This window comes from Myxocyprinus asiaticus, chromosome 48 (assembly GCF_019703515.2).
Source record: "Myxocyprinus asiaticus isolate MX2 ecotype Aquarium Trade chromosome 48, UBuf_Myxa_2, whole genome shotgun sequence".
Classification (NCBI taxonomy): Eukaryota; Metazoa; Chordata; class Actinopteri; order Cypriniformes; family Catostomidae; genus Myxocyprinus; species Myxocyprinus asiaticus.
The window spans coordinates 12,477,808-12,498,028 of NC_059391.1; the positions used below are offsets into that span (position 1 = coordinate 12,477,808).

At 37.8% G+C, this 20,221-nt stretch overlaps 1 protein-coding gene across 1 annotated transcript; it reads left to right on the plus strand.

Moving 5' to 3' along the window:
• Positions 1-1,608: 1,608 nt before the first annotated feature.
• On the plus strand, positions 1,609-20,154 carry man2c1 (mannosidase, alpha, class 2C, member 1). The gene is made up of 26 exons (XM_051692850.1): positions 1,609-1,783; positions 2,064-2,189; positions 2,290-2,413; positions 4,446-4,516; positions 4,599-4,776; positions 5,111-5,300; positions 5,453-5,559; positions 5,653-5,763; positions 6,083-6,175; positions 7,762-7,878; positions 7,955-8,050; positions 8,132-8,277; positions 8,463-8,586; positions 10,839-10,960; positions 11,044-11,129; positions 11,881-12,042; positions 12,187-12,269; positions 12,365-12,459; positions 17,364-17,468; positions 17,591-17,747; positions 17,854-17,997; positions 18,996-19,105; positions 19,228-19,307; positions 19,567-19,706; positions 19,799-19,902; positions 19,973-20,154. The coding sequence occupies exons 1-26, from the start codon at positions 1,683-1,685 to the stop codon at positions 20,085-20,087; spliced, it is 3,087 nt and encodes a 1,028-aa protein (XP_051548810.1). The 5' UTR covers positions 1,609-1,682; the 3' UTR covers positions 20,088-20,154.
• Positions 20,155-20,221: the final 67 nt, after the last annotated feature.

Below are 20,221 nucleotides of genomic sequence, written 5' to 3' on the forward strand. Positions count from 1 at the left end.
CTCTCAGGCATCCCTCAAAAAATGATAGGGTATAACAGGGCTAAAGGCACACCTTAAGGAAAAAACAAAATTCTGGTCACGAAGTGTATCAAGATTGAAAAACATTTTGAATTTCTCCCCTTTTTGGAATGCCCAATTCCCATTGTGCTCTAAGTCCTCCTGGTGGTGTAGTGACTGGCCTCAATCCAGGTGGTGGAGGAGGAATCTCAGTTGCCCCCATGTCTGAGACAATCAACCTGCGCATCTTATCACATGGCTTGTTGAGTGTATGGCATCCACGCACAACTCACCTCAACTCAGTGAGAACCATATTATAGCGATCATGAGGAGGTTACCCCATGGGACTCTACCCTCCCTAGCAATGGGGCCAATTTGGTTGCTTAGGAGACCAGGCTGGAGTCACTCAGCACACCCTGGATTCGAGCTCGCGGCTCCAGGTGTGGTAGTCAGCGTCTTTACTTGCTGAGCTACCCAGGCCCCATACATTTCTTTTTATTAAATATTGATGGAGCAGCATAATTTGCGTGAAGGTTGTTTTGATTAAAAATGCATTTTGTGGGGGGCCTGGGTAGCTCAGCAAGTAAAGACACTTGGGGTAAATTGATTGGATCAGTCAATGTGAGCTCACTTTGAACATTTTTCATAGCAAATCTATTCCCCCCACTTAAAAACAACAACAGTGTTTTATGGGGTGTCGTTAGCACGTTAAAAAAATACATGAATAAATAAAATGAAAAAAGTTTTGAAACACTTGACTGAAATGTTTCTCATGATCTTAAAAATCTTTTGATCTGAAGGCGTATGCTTAAATATTTGAAATTAGTTTTGTAGACAAAAAATATAATTGTGCCAACATATTAATTTATTTCATTATAAAACTAAAATTTAATAAAAAAAAATAAAAAAAAGGTTTTTGAAATTGATGACTTGGACCAAATAATAAAGAAAAGCAGCCAATAAGTGCCCAGTATTGATGGGAACTCCTTCAATACTGTTTAAAAAGCATCCCAGGATGATACCTCAAGAAGTTGGTTGAGAAAATGTCAAGAGTACATGTCTGCAAAATCTAGGCAAAGGGTGACTACTTTGAAGATGCTAAAATATAAAACAATATGTAATTTACAGCAGAGCAATAGTTAATGAATGAATTCTGTTGGTAATTATGCGTGTAATATTAAAATAATTTAAATTAATTATATTAATCATAGAAAGTATTGATACATTAAATATGAAGTAAATATAATTAATAATATAATATTTAAATAAATAATACATTCAAATATTATACTAAAATTATTGTATTTAATCATATTAATTAAATATAGTATTGATAAATTAAATATAAAATAAATATAACAAATAATATAATAAATAATAATAAATAGGCACAAATAATTATAATAATAATCATAATAATAAAAATTTATTTTTCTATAAATACATATTATTTCTTACAAAACCTCTATAACAGATCTGACTGCACTAGTCTGACTTCACAGTCAATCAAAATGCGCTAGATCTAAAACTGTTGAGGAACTTATGGAGCAATTGCGCTCTCTAATGTGAATTAACAGCAACACAAGCCATTATCGTCCATGTGCTTCCGGGTTCTAGTGCGCAGCAGCGTCGCCTCTGTAGCTGATCTGTCCATTTATTAAATGTCACAACATTACTTTTAAATCATGTATCACAAACCAGTACTGAAAAACAGACGAACTCTACTGGAGCGAGCAGAGAAGTTCATTTCCGATACATATTTCACAGACTGCAATCTTAGAGGAAGGTACATGGAGCACTTCATGCTATTGTTTTGCTTTGTTTGACAATGTTTGCTATTGAATTATGCACGTTTCATGGAATTTCGTGTCAGTATTTTTCAGACAAGTTAGACACACTAATAGTCTTGTATATAATTTAAAACACACACATATATATATATTAGTTAAACAAGCTTTTATTTCCTGCAAACTAGAAATGGAAAGTCAATATAAGACCTTTGTTCCTATTTATGGTTGTTGTTAATGGCTTGTTATGAGTGATTTAAAGAGACTAATTTACTGCAGACTGTTTGGAGACACTCGTCCACTTGAGTCCATCTCTGTGTTCCAGTCTGAGAAGAGAATTTCTTATTCAGAGGCAATTCAGCAAGACTTTCTGCCCTGCAAATTTGGTGATGCATTCGGACCCACGTAAGTTTACATGTTGTATACAGTCTGTATACATGGTTTACTGTCCAACTAACTGTATATAGTGGGTGACTGTGATGTTTTCCTTGTCAATGTTTCACAGATGGTGGACATGCTGGTTCAGAGTGGTCCTGAAGATCCCTGAGACCTGGAGAGGGAAGGAGGTGCATTTGAGATGGGAGAGTGATGGAGAAGGAATGGTGTGGCGGGATGAACAGCCAGTCCAGGTGAGGTGACTCTTATCATAAATTGGATAAATGTAGATGAATTGGAGAATGGAAGTGAATGGGGCCAATTCCTGGAGGGTTTAAAGGCAGAAATGTGAAACTTCTAATTTTATAAAAGCACTTAAATTATTTCTTCTGCTAAAACTTGTGTATTATTTGAGCTGTAAAGTTGTCTAAATTGTTTTTATGGTCATTTTAGGGTTTTAGGGTTTATGGTGTTGCATTGTCATGGCAACAGTATTATAAAGTTGGATATAACTTTACACAAAAAAGGTTAGTAAGTGATTTTAGCAAACTAAAATCACGTTAACGTGAATATTGTTTACATCATGTGGCTATACTTTTGAAACAGTGATTATTTTTACATTTACAGATTGGCCCCATAAACATCCATTGTAAGGGCCTCACTGTCACCCAGATTTTTGCTGCTGCTTTTATTTTTCTTTTTTTTTTTTTTTAAGAAAAGCCGGAATGAGTCGAAATACATTTTTGTGGTAATCAACATTATGCCACAAATGCTGTTGACTGAGATTCATTTGTTTTTAACCTGAAATATATATATATATATAAAATTAAGCATTCATATATTTCAGATTCATTGCACATATAATAAATAATAATGTATAAATAATTTCTTTATTGATAATGGATTTATACCTTCTTAATGTTCTTATAAACAATTCTTTACCACTGGTTGGCATTAAATGAAATACATTAGTTTGGTATGGTTAATAAGTTATTTACTAAGAGTGAAAAACCATCATCAAACAGCTTATATGAAACAATATAAAACAGTAATAAATTATTTGCAACAGAAAATATAAAAGAAAAACATACTATTTGTATATACTCTATTAATGTATTAACAATGTAGGAACAACGATTTGTAAAAAATTTATTCACTTTAATTTAAACTAATGCTTTATAAATAATTTATATTGTGTAGTTATTATAAAGTGATACCAATAATCATGGGCACCATGTACGTATTAGGAACCGAAAACATATATGGGTAATTTTTTTTATTTTTTGTCCAGATCGATTAAGTTAATAAAACAAATACTACTAATTAATAGATAGATAAATAAAACTATTTCTTTAAAAAAATAAGCAGTTTGAAAAGTATTTTTTTCAAACTTTTGACCACCAAGAGGAGTGGCTATACGCTGGCTACCACCCCTGGAGCTCGCTAGTTCGAATCCCAGGGTGTGCTGAGTGACTCCAGCCAGGTAACCTCGGCACAGTAACCTCCTCGTGGTCGCTATGATGTGGTTCGTTCTCGGTGGGGCGTGTGGTGAGTGAGCAAGGTGGATGGCGTGAAGCCTCCACACGCGCTATGTCTCCGTGGCAACACGCTCAACAAGCCACGTGATAAAGATGAGCGGGTTGATGGTCTCAGAAGTGGAGGTTCTGAGATTCGTCCTCCGCCACCCGGATTCAGGCGAATCACTACGCGACCACGAGGATTTAAAAAGCGCACTGGGAATTGGGCATTCCAAATTGGGTGGTGGGAAAAATCCAAAAACAAAAAAAAAAAAAAAAAAAAAAAAACATTTGTCCACCAAATCAAAGTTAGCTGGTGTAACCAACATGCAGGTAGCCATTTTGTTGTCATGTGACATAAAAACATAAAACCTTCATGACAGTGTGTGAAGTTTAAAAAAAAAAAAAAAAAAACGGATTTTTTGACATTTTTATGAAAAGGCACATTTTGTTAATATAATAAAACTCCAGGAAAGAACACTTCTTGACTCAAAAATGTATGATATTTGTCAAATTTACATTCAAATATATTTTTCAAAACTTTTGTGAAATGATTAAGTGATGAAACCAAATTGCACACAGATTTCATTTCTGCCTAGATTTGTTTTCAAATATGTACTATTTTTATCACCTCAGACAAAGGTTGTCAACTTGTCAATTACCAACATAGTGTAAAATACAAGACCACTGCAACATCAACCAGCGAAACAAAGAAAAGGCAATGTAGTGTATTTTTATTTGTTTAATGTCTGGTACATTCTTTTTGCAGGGTTTGACCAAAGAGGGTGAGAAGACCAGTTATATTCTGACTGAATGCTTGAAGGACAGTGAGCCTCACAGGTTTGTGGAAATGTAACAATACAGCCTCAGTTTACCTATTTGAATTCTGGTATACTCACATTCATTTCCTTATTCATTGTAGCATTACTCTCTATGTGGAACTGGCATGTAATTCACTATTTGGAGCTGGACAAGGATCCATGATCGCAGCCCCAGACCCAAACAGGAAGTTTACTCTCCAGAAGGCAGACGTTGTTGTCTTCAATCGAGATGTCAGGGAGCTTCTCACAGACTTTGAGCTGCTTGTGGACATCGTCAAGGTACAGTATGTTGCAAAATTCACATAGTGTGTTGTTGTGAAAGTCAACATGAAATCAGAATGAACCCTGTTTGCTTTCTTAATATACATTCTTGGTCTTATTGTGTACGTTATTAAAAAAAAAAAACTTCATAATCTTTTATCAATATGTATATGCATGTAAATGAGTGTCATGTTTTACAATAGGAAACATGTCACATTACATAGGTAAAATGGGCTGCAAATGGTGATTCATGTTGACTTTAAACAGATTGAATATTTTATGGATTGCCTTATCCTAGTTTACATTGGCCTAATTAACCTAACTAATTAGCTTAATTCCTGTTTTTCCCCAGTTACTTGGAGAGGGAGAGCAGCGTGGATACCAGGCTTTGTTCACAGCCAATGAGATGGTGAATCTGTGTGACCCAACCGATAACAGTTCATTTGCTTCTGCCCAGAGTCTAGCTCAGAGGTTTTTTTCCCAGAGAAATGGGGAAAGCCAACACGTGGTACATGCCATGGGTCACTGTCATATTGACTCTGGTAAGATGATAGATTTATGAAAGTTATTGTTCATATTCTGCTAGCCAGTGCCTGTATATTTTCACGAAGATGTTATTGGAGTGTGCTGTGATAGAAATATAGGATCTTGTTTATACTATAGTTTTGTGTAACATGATCACATCCCCCCATAGCTTGGTTGTGGCCATATGAAGAGACCATTAGGAAGTGTGCCCGCAGCTGGGTCACTGTGATCAGACTGATGGAAAACAACCCAGAGTTTGTCTTTACATGCTCCCAGGTATGTTTTTCACCTCCATTAAGGTTTTATTCTTCTTTACTTGATTTACAAATAACTTGATGCATTATTCATACTCGTTGTATACTTGCACAGGCACAACAGTTTCAGTGGGTGAAGAGCTGGTATCCAGGCCTGTTCTCAGAGATCAAACACTTTGTACAGAAAGGCCGGTTTATTCCAGTTGGGGGCACATGGGTAGAGATGGTAGGAGTAAAATATTTCATGTTTCTTCACTCTGTGAAAGACCTAGTATTCCTGGTTTAAAAAAAAAAAAGCTGGTCTTAGCTGGTATAGGCTCGTACCCCATCTGAAAATTGCCCAAACCACCTTTAAAACCAGCTAACATACCAGTCTGGAAAACTCGCTAAGACCAGCAAACAATCTTGTGCTGTTTAAGCTTCTTTTTTTTTCAGCGGGCATATAAACTTGTACAGTTTATCTTTTTTGCATGTGCTCATCTGTAAAAAAAAAAAAAAAACCTTTTCTGATTTGGTATTGCATGTGATCTGTTTCTTCGAATCAGGATGGCAACTTGCCATCTGGGGAGTCCATGGTCAGACAGTTTCTACAAGGCCAAAGCTTCTTCAAGGAAGAATTTGGACATTACTGTAAAGAGGTATGTTAACCTTGATTTTAGAGTCGTATAGGAAGTTACCACAAGCCTTTCACGCCTTAAAGAAATAGTTCACCCAAAAAGGAAAAGTCTCTCATCATTAACTCAACCTCATGCCATCCCAGATGTGTATCACTTTATTTTTTCTGCTGAACACACATGAATATGTTTAGAAGAATATCTCATCTCTGCAGGTCCATACAATGCAAGTGAATGGTGGCCAGAGCTTTGAAGCTTCAAAAAGCAGATAAAGGCAGCATAAAAGGAATCCATATGACTCCAGTGGTTTAATCAATGTCTTCAGAAGCAATCTAATTGATTTTGTATGAGATCTGACCAAAATGTAACTCCTTTTTCACTATACAGTAAAACATGACATCAGCAGTCTCCTTGGTGATCATGATTTCAAGCTCAGTTACACTTCTTAGCACCATTTAGCGATCTGCGCATGTGTCAAGAACTAGGAATTGAAATAGAGCTTGAAATCATAATCGTTCGTAGAGACTGCAATAGCAAGATGTACTGTGAAAAGGGAATCAGTGATTGGGTCTCTCAGAAAAGATTGATTTAACCACTGGAGTCGGATGGATTACTTTTATGCTACCTTTATCTCCTTTTGGAGCTATTGCATTGTATGGACCTACAGAGATGAGGTATTCTTTAAAAAAAAAAAAAGTCTTAAATAATGAGAGAATTTTCATTTTTAGGTGTACTATCTCTTTTAAGAAATATTTCACAACGACAGCTCATTGTTTGTCTAATAAAGAAAGAAGAAATTCGGTTCACCACTCCTGATTACATATCCATTCATTGACTTCATTATCAGTGTTGTGCAGGTACATGTTGTAACTCTTGGGCTCAGTACTCCTAATTGATGTCAAGGTCTTGAAATCTCTCTACAGTCTGCATTATCTCAATAGATATAAACATTTGCATTATCTTCGCTCCACCAAAGGTGGGGGCATATGAGGCTGTAAAACACTCAGACATAACCCACGCATAGGCCTTGAGCAGAGATACATAGAAAGAGAAAATAAAGACAGAAGTACAGCACTGGGAAAACAATCTTACACCATGTCCACACTAATCCATTTTCATTTAAAAAACATTCCTAACATCTTTGTTTTTTAAAGTACGTGGTAATAGAGAGCACTTTCGAGAGCGTCCATTTTTGGTGGAGGAAAACACCATTTCAGTGTGGATGGAGCAAAATCTATGCGTTTTCAATCAAAAACGTATTAGTGTGGACGTGACCTTAATTAATCAATTTAAATATCTTATATATAATGCATAGCACTAAAGAATGTGCTGCAGGTGAGGGTAAGATCTACGGAGGGCATGCACACGCATCGGTTGCTTTTATGAACTATTCCTTCACACTTTAAATGAGAAATATCCACTTGAAGATGAATGAAATTACACACAAAGTGATTATACGCTTAATCGATCACTAATTGATCACTTCATGAACTAGTTGAACTATCCCTGTCGTATTCCAACCAAGCCAAACTAAACTAAGCTAGGCACTGCTATTAACAAACCAGACACACTACATGTTTGAACCCACTGCCTGCTTTTCTGTTTCACAGTTTTGGCTGCCAGACACATTTGGTTACTCGGCACAGCTCCCTCAAATCATGAAAGGATGTGGAATCACTCGTTTTCTTACACAGAAGCTGAGCTGGAATCTCGTCAACACGTTTCCGGTATGTTCTGACCACAACGCTACATTCCCTGATGAATTCATATGTGAAAAATCTGCATTTCTCCTCTTTTCACCAGCATAACACATTTTTTTGGGAAGGCATTGATGGCTCACAGGTCCTCACTCATTTTCCTCCTGGAAACTCCTATGAGATGAAGGGTAAAGTTGAAGATGTAAGTGTTCCAACCAAGTATCATTTGAGAGCTCACTCTAGCGGACGATGACTAATTTCTCCCTCCATTGACTCAACACAGCTGATTAATACAGTGAAGAACAACAAAGACAAGGGAAGAACCAATCACAGCGCAGCACTTTTTGGTTTTGGAGATGGGGGCGGTGGCCCAACACAGCTGATGTTGGATCGTCTGCAGCGCGTCCGGGACACCGATGGCCTCCCAAAGTCAGTTTCCTTTTGTCTGTCTGTAGGTGTAACAAAAACAGCTATTTCCCATTGTTTAGACAAGGGAATGTATTATAGTAGCATTGGATGTATCATGCATACTTGACGTCAATGAAATAAATGACCAGACTAAGACTTCTTCCAGTTGCAATTTCAGAACTGATGATTGTAAATATGTCATCCAGGGTTCAGATGTCCAGTCCTGATGTCTTGTTCTCTGAGCTAGAATCAGACTCGGCTCTCCTGTGCACTTGGGTCGGCGAGCTCTTCCTTGAGCTGCACAATGGCACTTACACCACACAAGCAAAGGTTTGTGTGTGTCCCTCAACCCAAAAGGGCGACCAATAGTGGATTTTGCCCATACGATAACTAAGGTGGTGGGAAAGGACGATAACCGATTAATCGGCTGATAGTTTTTAAAATCTTAAAATGTAAAAAAAAATAAAAATAATAATTGTTAGTCTTTCCTTACTATGATGGGCACAGACACAGAGGCTACAAGAGTCCAAAATTAATACAATCTCAGATGCAGTTTATTGTTAAAGTTTTCGGGACTCTTATTTTAAATGACGTAAACATAGCACCAAATTAAGCTTTTTATGGCCTTTATCCACCAGATTAAGGGATATATACAGTGTGTATATGTGTGTTTGTGTGTGTGTGTGTGTGTATGTATGTATGTATATATATATATATATATATATATATATATATATATATATATATATATATATACATACATATACACACACACACACACACACACACACACACACACACACACACACACACACACTGGCGGCCAAAAGTTTGGAATAATATACAGATTTTGCTGTTTCGGAAGGAAATTGGTACTTTAATTCACCAAAGTGGCATTCAGCTGATCACAAAGTATAGTCAGGACATTACTGATGTAAAAAACAGCACCATCACTATTTGAAAAAAGTCATTTTTGATCAAATCTAGACAGGCCCCATTTCCAGCAGCCATCACTCCAACACCTTATCCTTGAGTAATCATGCTAAATTGCTACTTTGGTACTAGAAAATCACTTACCATTATATCAAACACAGTTGAAAGCTATTTTGTTCGTTAAATGAAGCTTAACAATGTCTTTGTGTTTGCTTTTGAGTTGTCACAGTATGCAATAGACTGGCATGTCTTGAGATCAATATTAGGTCACAAATAGCAAAAAAGAAACAGCTTTTTATAGAAACTTGTCAGTCAATCATTGTTTTGAGGAATGAAGGCTATACAATGTTTGAAATTGCCAACAAACTGAAGATTTCATACAAAGGTGTACACTACAGTCTTCAAAGACAAAGGACAACTGACTCTAACAATGACAGAAAGAGATGTGGAAGGCCAGATGTGCAACTAAACAAGAGGATAAGTACATCAGAGTCTCTAGTTTGAGAAATAAACGCCTCACATGTCCTCAGCTGACAGCTTCATTGAATTCTACCCGCTCAACACCAGTTTCATGTACAACAGTAAAGAGAAGACTCAGGGGTGTAGGCCTTATGGGAAGAATTGCAAAGAAAAAGCCACTTTTGAAACAAAATCAAAAAGAAAAGGTTAGAGTGGGCAAAGAAACGCAGACATTGGACAACAGATAATTGGAAAAGAGTGTTATGGATCTTAACCCCATTGAGCTTTTGTGGGATCAGCTAGACTGTAAGATGCTTGAGAAGTGCCCGACAACACAGCCACATCTATGACAAGTGCTACAAGAAGCGTGGGGTGAAATGTCACTTGAGTATCTGGACAAACTGACAGATAGAATGCCAAAGATCTGCAAAGCTGTCCTTGCTGCACGTGGAGGATGTTTTGATGAGAACTCATTAAAAAGTTTTTTTTTTTTTTTCAAATTGTAATTGTTTTTTTTCACGTTATTAATATCCTGATTATACATTTTGATCAGTTGAATGCCACTTTGTTGAATAAAAGTACCAATTTCTTTCTATAAGAGCAAAATCTGTACGTTATTCCAAACTATTGGCTGCCATTCTATATAGCTATATATATATTTCACCAGAAGTTGGAGACACAATGTATATGCTGACAGGACACGTTTCTATGGAGTCGCATATTTCTTTGCATCTTGCTTCAATTTTGAATACTTGATTTATCCAATAAAAATAAAAAAATGCATTATTGATGTGAGGATACAAATATGGATGAATACTGTCATTGATGACAGATTCAGGTACAGCAAATTCCGCAAGGTGTTAGTGATTGTTTTTATTTCACCTCTAGAGGCCGCTGTTATACTGTAAAACCAAGCCGTTCTAACAGTAGAATCCTCCAGTGCCGGCCACAGAAGAACACAAGGAATAAAAAAAATCCTGTTGGCAACTCTGCACCGATTAATCAGTAAAACCGCTACAGTATATTGGTCTGCCTTTAGTGCTCATGGTTCTGATGTCAGTACTGTGAGAATTTATGAATGACCAATGCAGCTTGGAGGATGTTTATTGAACTCTTATTTCAAACATGCAAGGAAAATCCTTTTAATTTTTTTCATGATAAATCCACTAAATTGTATCATTGTGCTGTAGATTAAGTTGGGAAATCGCCAGTGTGAAGCTCTACTCCATGACCTTGAGGTGGCCAGCTGTCTGGCCTTGTGTAGAAGAGAAAGTTTCACATACCCATCATGCAAACTTCAAGAACTGTGGAGGTAAGTACTCAGGCATAATATATCTTGATAACAACATAGATTAAATTTTCAACTGTCATTCTGGATGTTCTTATTTGTTATAGATTGCTTCTCCTCAATCAGTTCCATGATGTGATTCCCGGCAGCTGTATTGAGATGGTTGTTGAGGATGCATTAGAGTACTATGATGGTAAACCATCAGCCTGTACCACAGTCTGTCATATTTTCTTTTGAACCATCCATTGTAATATTAGAAGAATTTGTAATATAAAAGGAATAGATCACCCAAAAAGAAGAATGTAATCACCCTCACATTAGTCCAAACTCATATGATTGTCTTTCTTCAATGGAATACAAAAGATGTTAGGCAGAGTATTTTTTTCAACTCTTTTTCCATACAGTTAAAGTGAATAGAGACGAGGGTTGTCAAGCTCCAGAAATGATGAAAAAAATGTATAATTAAAGGACCATTAAAGGAGTCCATACAACTAATGCACTATATCGAAGGTATTTTAAGTTAGTATCATAGCTTTCATAGTTCTTATCTAAAATCTCAGTCTCCGTCATAGCAGTAAAATCTCATTTGCACTTCTGCATATTCAAACCTGGTGCATCACGTTAGGAAATAAGACAGGTGAGTAACCTGGTGTGACAAATCTTCATGCATTATATTTGAATATACAAGGTTTGAGAGCTAAAGTGGAGAGGAATTGTCAACAAATTACTTTTCTGTATCTCAGAAGACTTGGAATACAGCGCATGTGTCGAATGGACTATTTTTTATGGTGCTTTTTGTCATTTTTGGAACCTATGTACCCATTCACTTACATTGTATAGAAAAGAGCTAATCATAAATTCACCTCCTCATCATTTCCTGTTTGTGGTGTACCTAATAAACTGCTATGTAAGATGTGACCAATCTTTGATCTTCATATTTCCAGAGATATGCACCACAGGGTCCAAACTACTACTTGCTGCTTGTGAATCACTGGTATCTGGTTCTGCCCAGGATGTAGGATCAAGCATATCTGTGTTAAACACTTTATCTTGGGAAAGAACTGAAGTCGTATCACTACAAGGGGAGGACACTCAAACGAAATTAGGTACCGGTACTCCACAGACAAAAAACAACACTGTTCAGATGACCTTACTGGTGGCAAACACTAATGACAGGGTAAACTCTTATTAAAGTACAGTACAGACTGTTTATAAACATCCCCCATTATGGTTCCCATCTGTCTCCACAGCCTTAGTGAGTGTACCTAGTGTGGGCATAGCTCCAGTCATGGAAACGGCTGAACCTGCCCCTCTTGTTTCTATCACAGTGATGGTACTTTATTCCCTTGGACATGTTCCATTAATCATGTATTTCTTTTTAATCCCACACACTTTTAAGTGAGTCAGTGAGTGCTTTTTGTGTTACAGGTTGATGGGAACATTAAGATGGAGAATGGTCTTTTGAAGGTCGTAATAGACAGAACAGGGCGTTTGATGTCCCTGCTATTAGTACAGACAAACAGGTGAGTAATAATGGAGGCCCTTCAAGCAAAGTGCACATTATCCTGTAATGTTGTTTACAAGTGTAGCGGAAGTTACTTTAAAATTGTAGCCAAGCTACGAGCAAAGTTGTTAAGCTACAGTCAAGCTACGCTTTTGAAAAAGTAGTTAGCTACACAAAAGTTGCTGACTACATTGGGCAATATCTTTTTAAATGTACAGTTGAAGTCAGAAGTTTACATACACTTAGGTTGAAGTAATTTCATTTTTTAACCACTCCACAGATTTAATATTAGCAAACTATAGTTTTGGCAAGTTGTTTATGTACTTTGTGCAGAAATTTTCCAACAATTGATTACAGACAGGTTGTTTCACTTTTAATTGACTATATCACAATTCCAGTGGGTCAGAAGTTTACATACACTAAGTTAACTGTGCCTTTAAGCAGCTTGGAAAATTCCAGAAAATTATTTCAAGCCTTTAGACAATTAGCCAGTTAGATTCTGATAGGAGGTGTACTGAATTGGAGGTGTATCTATGGATGTATTTTAAGGCCTACCTTCACACTCAGTGCCTCTTTGCTTGACATCATGGGAAAATAAAAAGAAATCAGCCAAGACCTCAGAAAAAAAATTGTGGACCTCCACAAGTCTGGTTCATCCTTGGGAGCAATTTCCAAACGCCTGAAGGTACCACGTTCATCTGTACAAACAATAGTAAGCAAGTATAAACACCATGGGACCATGTAGCCATCATAACGCTCAGGAAGGAGACACATTCTGTCTCCTAGAGAGGAATGTAGTTTGGTGCGAAAAGTACAAATCAATCACAGAACAACAGCAAAGGACCTTGTGAAGAAGCTGGAGGAAACAGGTAGACAAGTATCTGCAGGTGCATCTCAATAAATTAGAATGTCGTGGAAAAGTTCATTTATTTCAGTAATTCAACTCAAATTGTGAAACTCGTGTATTAAATTAATTCAGTGCACACAGACTGAAGTAGTTTAAGTCTTTGGTTCTTTTAATTGTGATGATTTTGGCTCACATTTAACAAAAACCCACCAATTCACTATCTCAAAAAATTAGAATATGGTGACATGCCAATCAGCTAATCAACTCAAAACACCTGCAAAGGTTTCCTGAGCCTTCAAAATGGTCTTTCAGTTTGGTTCACTAGGCTACACAATCATGGGGAAGACTGCTGATCTGACAGTTGTCCAGAAGACAATCATTGACACCCTTCACAAGAAGGGTAAGCCACAAACATTCATTGCCAAAGAAGCTGGCTGTTCACAGAGTGCTGTATCCAAGCATGTTAACAGAAAGTTGAGTGGAAGGAAAAAGTGTGGAAGAAAAAGATGCACAACCAACCGAGAGAACCGCAGCCTTATGAGGATTGTCAAGCAAAATCGATTCAAGAATTTGGGTGAACTTCACAAGGAATGGACTGAGGCTGGGGTCAAGGCATCAAGAGCCACCACACACAGATGTGTCAAGGAATTTGGCTACAGTTGTCGTATTCCTCTTGTTAAGCCACTCCTGAACCACAGACAACGTCAGAGGCGTCTTACCTGGGCTAAGGAGAAGAAGAACTGGACTGTTGCCCAGTGGTCCAAAGTTCTCCTTTCAGATGAGAGCAAGTTTTGTATTTCATTTGGAAACCAAGGTCCTAGAGTCTGGAGGATGGGTGGAGAAGCTCATAGCCCAAGTTGCTTGAAGTCCAGTGTTAAGTTTCCACAGTCTGTGATGATTTGGGGTGCAATGTCATCTGCTGGTGTTGGTCCATTGTGTTTTTTGAAAACCAAAGTCACTGCACCCGTTTACCAAGAAATTTTGGAGCACTTCATGCTTCCTTCTGCTGACCAGCTTTTTAAAGATGCTGATTTCATTTTCCAGCAGGATTTGGCACCTGCCCACACTGCCAAAAGCACCAAAAGTTGGTTAAATGACCATGGTGTTGGTGTGCTTGACTGGCCAGCAAACTCACCAGACCTGAACCCCATAGAGAATCTATGGGGTATTGTCAAGAGGAAAATGAGAAACAAGAGACCAAAAAATGCAGATGAGCTGAAGGCCACTGTCAAAGATACCTGGGCTTCCATACCACCTCAGCAGTGCCACAAACTGATCACCTCCATGCCACGCCGAATTGAGGCAATAATTAAAGCAAAAGGAGCCCCTACCAAGTATTGAGTACATATACAGTAAATGAACATACTTTCCAGAAGGCCAACAATTCACTAAAAATGTTTTTTTTTTATTGGTCTTATGATGTATTCTAATTTTTTGAGATAGTGAATTGGTGGGTTTTTGTTAAATGTGAGCCAAAATCATCACAATTAAAAGAACCAAAGACTTAAACTACTTCAGTCTGTGTGCACTGAATTTATTTAATACACGAGTTTCACAATTTGAGTTGAATTACTGAAATAAATTAACTTTTCCATGACATTCTAATTTATTGAGATGCACCTGTATATCCACAGTAAAATGAGTCCTGTATCGACATAACCTGAAAGGCTGCTCAGCAAGGAAATAGCCACTGCTCCAAAATTGCAATAAAAAAGCCAGTCTACAGTTTGCAAGTGCACATGGGGCAAAGATCTTACTTTTTAGAGAAATGTCTTCTGATCTGATGAAACAAAAATTTAACTGTTTTGCCATAATGATCATCGTTATGTTTGGAGGAAAAAGGGTAAGGTTTGCAAGCCGAAGAACACCATCTCAACTGTGAAGCATGGGGGTGGCAGCATCATGTTGTGGGGGTGCTTTGCTGCAAGAGGGACTGGTGCACTTCACAAATAGATGGCATGATGAGGAAGGAAAATGATGTGGATATATTGAAGCAACATCTCAAGACATCAGCCAGGAAGTTAAAGCTTGATCACAAATGGGTCTTCCAAATGGACAATGACCTCAAGCATACCTCCAAAGTTGTGGCAAAATGGCTTAAGGACAACAAAGTCAAGGTATTGGAGTGGCCATCACAAAGCCCTTACCTCAATCTGAAAATTTGTGGGCTGAACTGAAAAAGTGGGTGTGAGCAAGGAGGCCTACAAACCTGACTCAGTTACACCAGTTCTGTCTGGAGGAATGGGCCAAAATTCCAGCAACTTATTGCGAGAAGCTTGTGGAAGGCTACCCACAACATTTGACCCAAGTTAAACAATTTACTACTGACCCACTGGGAATGTGATGAAAGAAATAAAAGCTGAATTAAATAATTCTATCTACTATTATTCTGACATTTCACATTCTTAAAATAAAGTAGTGATCCTAACTGACTTAAGACAGGGAATGGTTTCTATGATTAAATGTCAGGAATTGTGAAAAACTGAAGTATTTGGAATTATTTGGCTAATGTGTTTGTAAACTTCTGACTTTAACTGTATTGATGATACAGTTTAATCAGAGCTGTATTTTTCTGCCATAAAAACAATGAGGGTTTTTGAATGAATAAACAATCTCAGTTATGGTGACAACAAACCTTATAACAGTATAATATAGTAATGAGCAGCAGCATGTTACTAAATATTCTACTAAAACTGGAAGATATTCCAACGCTACTGTACACATGAAAGAAAGAACTGATTCACTTGACTTAATCTGACTTTCCAACACTATATATAAGAGGGAGGACCATTTTGGACAAATCAACTCCCTAGAATGAATCAGACTTTCCAACGCTACTTACTGAATGAGAGTGAGGGCTGTTTAGGACAAAACTACTCCCTAGAATTAATCTGACTTTCTAACACTACATATGAGGGTAGACTGTTCAGGAAGAACTGATTCACTAGAATGAATCAGACTTTCCAACAGTGAGAGAGAGAGAGAAAACGAACGAACGAACCATGTTGGACAAAATAATTCACCAGAATGAATCAGACTTTCCAACAGTCCTTGAGAGAGAGAGAGAGAGAGAGAGCGAGAGAGAGGACCATGTTGGACAAAATGATTCACCAGAATGAATCTGACTTTCCAACAGTACATATGAGGGTAGACTGTTCAGTAAGAACTGATTCACTAGAATGAATCAGACTTTCCAACATTCCTTGAGAGAGAGAGAGAGAGGACCATGTTGGACAAAATTATTCACCAGAATGAATCAGACTTTCCAACAGTCCTTGAGAGAGAGAGAGAGAGAGAGAGAGAGAGGACCATGTTGGACAAAATGATTCACCAGAATGAATCTGACTTTCCAACAGTACATATGAGGGTAGACTGTTCAGGAAGAACTGATTCATTTGAATGAATCAGATTTTCCAACGCTCCTTTTGAGAGAAAGAGAGAGAGAGAGGGAGAGAGAGGAAAGAAGGAAGGAAGGAAGGACCCGACCGTGTTGGACAAAATGATTCACCAGAATGAATCTGACTTTCCAACAGTACATATGAAGGTAAACTGTCCAGGAAGAACTGATTCACTAGAATTAATCTGACTTCCCAACACTACATATGAGAGAAGACCATTCAGGACCAACTGATGCATTACAAAGAATTAGACTTTCCAATGCTTCTTATAAAATAGAAGACTGTTTAGGACAAACCCTTCACTTGAATGAATCTGATTTTCCAACACTGGGAGAAGACCGTTCAGGACAAATTGATTCACTAGAATGAATCTGACTTTCCAACACTACATATAAGAGAGAGGACCATTTAGGAAAATTAACTCCCTAGAATAAATAAATAATAATAAAAAATGCTTCATACCGTATGAGAGAGGACCATTTAGGATAAACCAATTTAAATGAATGAATCGGACTTTCCAATACTACATTTTAAAGAAGATGGTTTAGGATGAACTGATTCACTTGAATGAGTCAGACTTTCCAACCCTACATATAAGAGAGTGGACTGTTTTGGAAAGTGCATCTGATATACTGTTGTGTACCATATTTAATGCAACAACCTGCGTTTTTATTTCAGGGAAGCCATTTCTGAGGGTTCCCTTGGGAACCAATTTACTTTGTTTGATGATGTGCCTCTGTACTGGGATGCCTGGGATGTGATGGACTATCACCTTCAGACAAGGTTAGCCCGTTCCACTGCAGTCCAGTTAGATTCTGATCCGGTGTGAACCCAGCTTTGAACCCAAGATGAACCCAAGCAAATGTCAGAATCTTGATGGCAAAACTCTATATCTGCTTTTACAGGAAGCCTGTAATTGAGGTCATCGAGCCTGCCAAGGTGGTGAGCTCAGGAGGACTTCGAGGTAGCGTCTCCTTCACGCTAAGGATCAGTGGAAAGAGCACCATTACACAAGAAATTGTTCTGGATGCTTGCTGTCCCTATATAAAATTCAACACGCAGGTGAGGGCAGATGAAGAACTTCCTGTTACTGTAACGTGAAGCGTGATATTTAATCCACTGATTGCTCTAGAAGCTTGGTGAAGCATAAAGGATTTCTTGTTTTTAGGTGGACTGGGAAGAAGCACACAAGTTTTTGAAGGTGGAGTTCCCCGTGCAGGTGCACAGCCCAAGTGCTACCTACGAGATCCAGTTTGGACACTTGCAGAGGCCCACACACAGAAACACCTCCTGGGACTGGGCTCGCTTTGAGGTACTGTGGATGCTTCTGAGTAATCGGTTTAAAGCAAGTTAGACCCCGTTTACACCTGGTATTAAGATGCGTTTTGAGTGATCCGATCACAAATGGACAACACTAAATACAGGTGTAAACGTGGTCCAAAACAATGTGATGGGATCACTTTAACCACATACGGAAGTAATCAAAAGTGCATGTGACCATATCACATTTGTGGAATGAGCGCTAATCCGTCCTGTCAATCAACCACTGGATTACAAGTTTTAAAATTTGCTAGTAACGTGTGGATTTATAAGGGAAAAACCGTCCAATTGGAAAATTTTGTGTAACCTAAAATCCTAAATAAATAACTAGTAAAATAAATAAGAATTCCCCTCGAAATGTCTAATTTTTGAGAGAAACATTATGCTTTTTTTATGTTTAGCGTTGCATTTTTCTTTCTTTTTTTGTGTATCTTTTTTGCTTTTGTTTCCAGCCTTCAGTCTTTATGGACTTCCTCCTTGTCTACACTTTGCTGACTTCAAAATCGCATAGATAGTCTGTTGTGTAGTATTCGGCTGTTAAGTCGACACCAGCTAAAGGGTGCATCGAAGACGCATAGCGGCAGCAAATGGGGAGCTCATGAGCACACTTAAATATGAAATATGGACTAATAGGACACTCTATGGTCTCAAACGTTATGGACTCTTGTGAGCAAAGGCCACAAGTCCACATCAGGGGTGAAATTTGGGACATGGTCACTGTTTGCAAGGTGTATCGGCAATAAAATCAGACAAATATGTTGTCATAAATTTGAATTTTACTAGCTTAAATCAGGCAGTCAGTGACCAGAGAGTGTGATTGCTAAGATGTTGGGCTCTTTTAATTGAAAAGTTGGACTTCAATTGTCATGTTAACCATTGTGGTTTTTCCATGTGTTTTTCATCGTGTAGCATGTCTCCTCATACTGTTTCTGGTTTAATGTTCCCTTGGAAAATGTTATAAAATGTATGAACTCATGGTTAATTCAATAGGTGTGGGGCCATAAATGGGCTGATCTGTCTGAGCATGGTTTTGGCGTGGCTCTTCTCAACAACTCCAAATATGGATACTCGATCCATCAAAACATCATGACCTTGTCTTTGTAAGTTCCCCTTGCAGTATTGAGTGACAGACACAACAGTATCTTTCTCACAAAATCACAAACAGGTCATTATGATGTTATGTCTTGACACTTTTTGGTTAACACCACCAATCTTCCCATAGGCTGCGAGCTCCAAAAGCCCCAGATGCCAATGCTGATATGGGCCGACATAATTTCACCTACGCGTTGATGCCACACACAGGTTGGTACATCTCCAATATGAAAAGAATAGTTCACATACAAATTAACCTTCATGTTGCTCCAAATCAGTAGTGCTTTTTGTTTTTTTCCATGGAACACAAAGCATATGGTTCAAGTAGACTTATATTCTTCTGTGTTCCACTGAAAAAATAACAGCATACTGTTTTATCCAATATGTGGGTGAGTTGGTGAATCATTCCTTTAAAAACTTGATCATTTCCAGACCAAAGAACTATAAATAATAACATTGTCTTTGAAAGGCTCCTTCCAGGGTGCTTCGGTCATCCAGTGCGCTTACAGCCTCAACTTCCCACTTCATCTGTGTCATGGTGTCACTTCTGAATCCTGGAGTGCGTTCACCATAAGCTCACCTTCTGTCATCCTTGAGACCATAAAACAGGTGCCCATTTATAAAATACCAACACATTGTCCTCTTGTAACAAACTCTGCCCACTTTATCAGCACAAACACATTTTTCTTTCTTCTTTCTAGGCGGAAAAAAGAAAGAATGCCCTTCTTGTTCGCCTGTATGAATCCCATGGAAGCAGCGTGACATCGATTTTGTCGACTTCCCTTCCTGTGCAAGAGGCCTGGCAGTAAGTGCACAATTCATACTACTGTTCTGTTGCTGTGATGTCAAAAACATGAATGCTCACTTCATTACAGTTGTGATCTGCTGGAGCGGCCTGATCCCAGTGTTCCAATATCCAGTGCAGCCTCTGGAATATCCTTAACTTTCAAGCCATTTCAGATCAAATCTCTGCTTTTAATTATACAGTGAGCCATTTAATTACATATCAGTTGTATGATTAACAAAATGTTTACCATGATTAAATATTCTGAATCAATATTTTTTTTCAGTGACTGATTCTTCAATTTAAACATTTGGTTCCACCTAATCTTTAAAATTTTGTT